The following is a 7,315-nucleotide window of genomic DNA, read 5'->3' as shown; positions in this document are numbered from 1 at the left end:
TCGCCTTCTTTTTCGGTCTGGTGGTGTGCCATTGCCCTGCTACCCTGTCTTTTCTGTCTTATCTCTCTCTCTCTCTCTCTCTCTCTCTCTCTCTGTCTCTCTGTCTCTCTCTGTCTTTCTCTCCAGCTCTCCCAGAATCTGTCCCAGTCCTTACTGCTGCTGCAGCAGCTGCACGTTTCAGGTTATCATGCCTCCCCTAGGGTTGTTTTGGAGTCTTTGGATGTTTATTTGTATGGTGCTAACCTTGCGCAATCCTGACACTACATAGGAGATGGAAAGAGAATATATGTGAATCTTATTTCCTTGCCCCCAGGACTCTGGAGTAAACGGATAGGGGGAGAGAGCGAGAGGATTGTAGGGGGGAGAGGAGGAAGGTGAGTTGAAGTAGAAGGGGGCAGGGGGGTGTTCAAGTGGGAGAATGTAAGCAGCATACAAGTCAGTTTTTCTCTCAAGGTAGGTTCCGTAGCGTCAGTGCATTGCAGTTGTCTTTGATGTGTTTCTCTTTCATGAGAGAGAAAGTTTTGAACATTGTTATTATGTGTCCATTCACTGAACAGGAAAAAGAGAGAGAGAGAGAGAGAGAGAGAAAGAGAAGGGGTGGTGGGGTGGGGGGGGGGGGGGGGGGACAGATTATAGAAGACAAGCTGCTGTTTTGATGCTTACTTCAACAAACCAGAACCTCATGCCATAACCCACCACACACACACACACACACACACACACACACACCAAAAAAAAAAAAAAAAAAACAACCACCAAAAAACAACCACCCAAAACTGACAACAACAAAACAAACAAAATGCAACAACAAAAACAACTAACAAATCAGAAAAAGATATGGCATTGGAGAAAAACCAGCTGTTGCAGTGTTAACTCTTCTCTTTTCTTTTTTCTGTTTCCAGTACTGAAGAGGAAGCTGATGCTGAGGAGGTCTGTCAACGAACTGGTTGAGAGAGGCATCTATCCACGTAAGTATCTGCCACCTCTGTCTGCCTTTGAACTTTCATGCCACTGGCTTGCTTGTGTCCGACTTAATTCCTGTTCTGTTCTCTATGTCACTCAGCTGAAAGGTTATTGATGCAGTGGTGGTGGTTTTGTTTTGGTTGTGGACTTGTGTATATAAGATAACTAGTTGTGTCCAAACTCCAACTATGATCATCAAAGATAGTTGTGTCCAACTTTGACCATCAGAACAGCAGAGGAGGCAACTGGGCTTGTATTCGATTATAGTGGAGAGTGTCTTGCCCAAGTTGCATCCCCACTCTCTTGGCCAAGAGGGCTTTGGGACTTGAGTATGTGCCTCTGCTATAGCCAGTACATATTTTTCCCATTTCATCATTTTCTTTAATGTTTTTCTTCTGTTGTTTTTTTTTCTTCTTCTTTTCTTCTTTTTTTTTTCCTTCTCCCTTTTCATTCTTATGAAATACAACAGTTCACATAGACTCATTATCTCCAGGAAGCAGCATCATCATAGTGGCAATGTTTTCGTTTGGTTCCTGTGTACATGCAGTAGCATCCTGACTTCCCTCGTTCCCTTTTCTGTGTCCATCTGTCTCTCTCTTTCTCTATCTTTCCATCTCTGTCCGCTGTCTGTCTCAGTGTCTTTCTCGCTCACCCACTCTCACACAGTCCTCTCCTTGAAAAGAGAAACCTAACTATGCGACGGGTTTGAGTGGGATGGCGTTAGAAATGTTTTTGCACCCTTTTTTTCTCAAAACAAAACGAAACAAAAAAGAAACACTCCTTCCAAAACAAAACAAAAACAAAAAAATGAAAGAAAAGAAAACAAAAAACCGAAACCCCCAACAGCGAGAGGGGAAAAACTGGGGCAGGTGGTGTTTGTTTTTCCGTCCCCCATAGCAGACACAGGTAAGATAAACAAAGAAAAGAGCAGAGACTGTAGCTTGCAGAATGCATGTGCATCAGGCCTGTCTCACCCCCTCTTCCTACCTTTCTGAAAGGCAAAGAGGCTGCATGGTGCAAGTGTGTGTGTGTAGGCTGTGATGAGCTCATGGGTCCTCCTAGTTCAAGCCTATTCTCATGGACATGGAGATTCTCCTGATATTTCACACAAAGGTTGTATTGTTGTCTTGACGAATTTTTTTTTTTTTTTTTTCGCTGTTGTTTCTCCCATGATGATAGCTTTGTATTTTTAAAGAGACCAGACAGTGTTTTTTTGCACCAGACACTGGAAGAACGCCTCACCTCTGATTTGTTTGGAAAAAAATATTTTGGGAAGTTTTTAATTAGAACAGTTGCTAGTGTGCGTAGATTGGAGATGAGTTATCTGTGAGCTCTATTGTTTTTCTTCATAGGTTTTTGTTGTTCAGAAGTGAGAGTCAGAAGGCTTGTTCATAGATGGGGTGTCAGGATGGGTGTTTGCTCGTGAGGTGCAGAAACTAGTGTGTGCTGTTTGTTGGTGGTGGTGAGGCTTTTTTGGTGGGTTGTTTAAGTTTACCTCAGCACAGCACAACTCAGCTCTTCACTGGCTTCCATTTCTAAGAGAATGACTGGTCTGGACTTGTTTTGAAAGTCCTGCCTGTTTGGGTTATTTTTCTTTTCTTTTTCAGAATGAAAAGCAGAAAAGTCAAAAATTGTTATGCAGTGTAGGTGTTAAGTAAAGGAATAGTTAGGTCATTGTGGAGAAAATAGTTACTTTCTGAAACAACAGCGAACGATACCTAGTGGTGACATAACTTTCCTTGTTTTTGAGAACATTGTGTTCAGATCATGCTGACTTTCAGTCAGAGTAAGAACACATTTCTTGTTTCATCCTTGTTAATCTGTTAACAAGGTTAGTCAAAAACACTGTGAAACACAAGTTAGCGATGTGTGAAATGCAAGTTAGCAATGCTATATGACAGCTTGGAATCATCATCAGTCCTGGTGTAATTAACCATTCAGATATTGTGATTTGGTTGTGAGAGTCCTGAGAATAAGTGACAGTTACATTCAAATTTGATGTGATGCGTCTGTGTGTGACTGTGTGTGTCTGTGTGCGTGCTGTCCCAGGCAGTGATGAGTGTCCAGTACTGATCAGTCAGTGAACTGCATGTTTGATAACAAACAGTGTCTGGCCTGTGAGAGCCAACTGTTGAAATGGACAGGATGGTTCTTCCTGCCAGCTTCCTGTGCTGTCTTGAGTGTTGCTTTGTAGCAGTGTATCATGACCCATGCTGTAGACTGCAAGATCGCCAGTAGGGTTCAGTCAGTGTCAGATTGGGTCTTTGATCATGCTGATAAGAATATGTAAGCACTGTGGTTATTAATACTTTCTTGTTGGCTTTTTCATTTTCTCACTCTATTTGCAAGAGTAAGTAGCTTATACGTGAACTTTGTTGAACTGCATTTTGTAATATAATGGCTTACATTGGCAGTTATAGAATTTCACTTGATGTATTTGCAGTACATTTTGTTCAGTAATTATGAGCAGAACTTGATTTCTTTTAAAGATGGCTGGTGCCAAGAATCTTTTATAGTGTATTTGTCGACATGTATTTTGTTTGCTGCTGTCTTAGTTGCAGATTAATGCTTTGAAGTTAAGATTAGTAGCTTCCTAAGGAGTGTACATTTAATTCTTTGTCACTGGTTTGTGAGTCTGTATTTCATTCCACTTGTTTTGTGAGTCTTTGTATTGCACTGGCTTTGTGAAATAGTGGCTTCTGAAATGTTGCTGCACATAATTTAAGGATTTGGGGTTTATGTTTTCATGTATAATTTTCATTGATATATTGATGATGATGGAATAGTATACTACAATGTCACAATTTACTGCATGTGTTTTGGTGTTTTGCTAAAGAAATACAACCAAAGTATTATTTACTCCAATTGTCAGCTCCTGTGGCTCCTTCTTCTTCTTCCTCTCATTTTCCAAGCACTGGTTTAGTGACTCTTGTCACAAATATTTTGTGATCATTTGTGTTTAATTGTATTTGCGTTGCTTAAAATGTTCCTGACACTGTTGTCAGATACAATGGGTTATGCATTTCAAGACTTACTGTTTGATAATTCAGTTAGGTAAGACCACGTCAGGCAAGTCCGTTTAAACTTTCAAAGGCCTCTTCATGATAAAAGCCTGTCTATCACCTAAAACAACAACAACAACAGCAACAGCAGCAAACCCATTCAGTCTAGATTAGTATTTCAGTTGTAAATTTTGCTTCCAGTTTGGGCCTGCCCATCCATTCTGTTCTCATTTTGCCGTTAAGTCAGTTGTTGAGTCTAAGCTCACCTTACCATTAAAAAGTCCAGCCTAAACTCATGCCCAGTGATATTGCCTTTGGTATTTCAGCTAACCTATTTTGATTGTCTGGAAGTTCACATTTGTGTTGTTGATCTTTCAGCATTGAAAACCCCACCAGCCTTTGCCGGACAGCAGAAGCAGTTGGAGAGAGCAAAGGTCAGTTGAAATATTGATTTATTGGACTTATTAACTGTTTACCTCCCTCAAAGACCTACTAATGAGTGACCATGTACTCACCTGTGACTGCCTTTCAACAACCCAACTCACACCTTTTCTTCTTTCTTTTGTGTTCATACAGTTCTTATTTGCTTATTTATCATCATTATTGTCTTATTGTTATTATTATTATTATTATCTTTTTTCTTTTTTTTAAATTTTTTTCTTCTTCTCAAGGCCTAAGCATGTTGGGTTATGCTGCTGGTCAGGCATCTGCTTGGCAGATGTGGTGTAGCGTATATGGATTTGTCCGAACGCAGTGATGCCTCCTTGAGCTACTGATACTGATACTGTTAAATGCAGTTCTGCAGTCATCTGGCAAAGCATTCTTCCATGGGCACTCATTTACACTGCTGGTGAATATGTACCTGGCTGCTTTTAACCCAGGTGTTCATGATGTTGTGTTATCATAAACCTCATCTGCTGACATGGACGAAGGGAATTTTAACGTGGATGTTTTGATCTTCTGTGCTTGTGCATGTACTACATGGGGGTGGGCTGTAGCAGCTGCCATGGTAAACAACTGGGAAGATTGATAAAACTTCTTCAGGAGTGGCACTTACTTCACCAGTTGTAAAATGATTGCACCTCTTGCTTTTGGAAGTAGAAAATTGACCACAGATGAAAACAGTGGATTCTTTCAGTTCCTTTATTCAGCTACAGAGTTTGCAGCACCTTTGGTGATATAATTTCTGTTACTTTCTGCAGATGAAAATGCCTCAGTTCTGGAGAGTGCTTATGTTTGAGGATAATCCCACAGTTTGGCAGTGCATGTTCATTGTTGATAGGGAAGCCCTGTTATCAGTCACACTTTCTGTGCGTGTGTGTGAGTGCGTTTGTGAGAGCATGTGTTTGTGTGTACGTGTGTTTGTGTTGAAGATGCATGCAAATATGTCCTGTTTCCTCACAGCCTTTAGTCAGACCATACTCCTGACACAGGAAGCTACAAAATACATGTCCTTCAGTTGTTTGATTACCTCATTCTTTTTGTTTCCCTTATGTGATCATTGGAGTTTCTTGCAAATTGATAGTGTTAATGTGTTTGATTCATGGAGTGTGTACATTTTGTGGGGAAATGGGCAAGAAATGTTTGGATGAAGTGGGTTGTTTGATAGATATAGTAGAAAGCATGCCTTTCATTATTTAATTGTTGTTCTTAAACCTGTACAGAATATTTTGTAACCATATTTAGTGGCGATTTTGGCATTTATATGTTTTAAGCTTGAGATGATTTGATTTATGTTTACAAAGTATTTATATCTACTTTTGTTTATGGCTTATGAGTGTTCTAGTTTTTACAAGTGTTACTCATTGCTTTTTGGTTATTACTGAATGTATTTATCAACTTTATTTCTATTTTATCTATTTTATTGAGCTACTTGTGTCCTACATGGTGATCTTGGGTGGGTTTGCGCTTTGGGTGTGTTGGATTGGATGGGCATGCTGTGTTGTTGCCGCTTGGGAAGGGGTGAGGAGGTGGGAGTGGAAGAGGGAGTGGAAAGAGTGATGGTTGATGGAAGGTGAATAAGAAAAGGAACGGGGTTAGGTAAGTTTGGTTTTATCACGCATATTTAATTTATCTTCGAATATGTGTAAATGTTTTATTTTATATTTTGCAGCTGAAAGACAATTTTCCTTGTTTTATGGACAATTAAAGTTTAATCTTGTATCTTGTAATTAACTTATCACACATCTGTTCTGCATTGGAGCGTGTGTAGCATCCATTTTGTTTCCCCACACAGATCTGTTTGGTGTGTCCGCAAACATGTGAACTCTGGCGTGTAAATGAGTTTGCCTGTTTGTTTGTGCATGCAAGCTGGTGCAGATGTGTTCTCACCAGCGTACGTTTGTATTGGATCAGTAGAAAGAAAGAAAAAAAGAGCTTCCGAAACAGTTGCAGTATACTTGGTCTCTTTGAATGTATGAAGTTGTGAGGCCAGTGTTACAATGAATAACACAGTTTGCTGGACAGTTGCGAACAAGGAAGGAACAAAAACAACCCAGTTGCCTGCCGAGAAAGACAAGTTGCATACAGTAACCAAGGTCAGTCATTTGGGAGACAGACATACAGACAGAGATGTTTTCCTCACTGTCCCTGTTTTCCGCTTTCCAGCTGACCGAGTCGTTGCTGGGGAGCTATACCCTCCTGGCTGTAATGAAAGTGACCATTAGCCTTGCTTTATGAACCGTGGGATGGTGGGGGGCAGGGGTGGAGGGGTCGCAGATAGGGATGGGGAGGAGAGACACGTGAAAGGAAGTGTGTGCGTGGGAGGAAGGGGGAGTGGGTTGGGGAGGTCAGGGGTAGGTTCGGGGGAAGTGGGGTGGGGGGGGGGGGGGGGGGGTAGTCTTGTTACAGAGCTTTGTCTGCTCCCTCCTTCTTTATTACCTGCGGCACCTGTCCGCTATCTTTCCCCTGCGTGTGGTTGATGAGTGAGTGTAGCCGGCGGTGAGTGACCCGCGTGAATGCTGCGGGCAGCTGATGCGTTCAGTACTGCTACTATGTACTGTCTAGGACGTCCTGGTTCCGCTGTGTGGGTTGTGTGTGTGTGTGTGTGTGTGTTTGTGCGGACAGAAGTTTTTCATCCACCATGAAATGACCTCATGTAATGGTGAGGATGGATACTTGCTGCAATTGCTTGTTGTTGCTGTGTGTGTGTGTGTGTGTGTGTGTGTGTGTGCATGCGTGCAGGGGCTTGAGTGTGTGTGTGTGAGCGTGCGTGTGTTAAGGTGTCTGTGTGTGTGTGTGTGTGTGTGTGTGAGTGTCCGTGTGTTTGTGCATACGTGCACGGGCTTGTGTATTTGTGTATGTATGTTTAAGTGCGCGCGTGTTTTTGTAAGTGTGTGTGTGTGTGTGTG

General features: G+C 41.7%; 1 protein-coding gene across 3 annotated transcripts in view; it reads left to right on the top strand.

The window, feature by feature from the left end:
- Positions 1 to 7,315, top strand: part of LOC143292811 (uncharacterized) — a 100,776-nt gene that overhangs the window by 78,255 nt on the left and 15,206 nt on the right. For all 3 annotated transcript variants that reach the window (XM_076603404.1, XM_076603403.1, XM_076603402.1), the window contains 2 exons: positions 903 to 968; positions 4,344 to 4,399. In XM_076603404.1, the coding sequence (XP_076459519.1) occupies positions 903 to 968; positions 4,344 to 4,399 (122 nt within the window). The remainder of the gene's footprint in view (positions 1 to 902; positions 969 to 4,343; positions 4,400 to 7,315) is intronic.

Source organism: Babylonia areolata, chromosome 18 (genome assembly GCF_041734735.1).
Source record: "Babylonia areolata isolate BAREFJ2019XMU chromosome 18, ASM4173473v1, whole genome shotgun sequence".
Taxonomy (NCBI): Eukaryota; Metazoa; Mollusca; class Gastropoda; order Neogastropoda; family Buccinidae; genus Babylonia; species Babylonia areolata.
The sequence above is the reverse complement of the archived record's forward strand: the minus strand, read 5'-3'. Positions and strand labels throughout refer to the sequence as shown.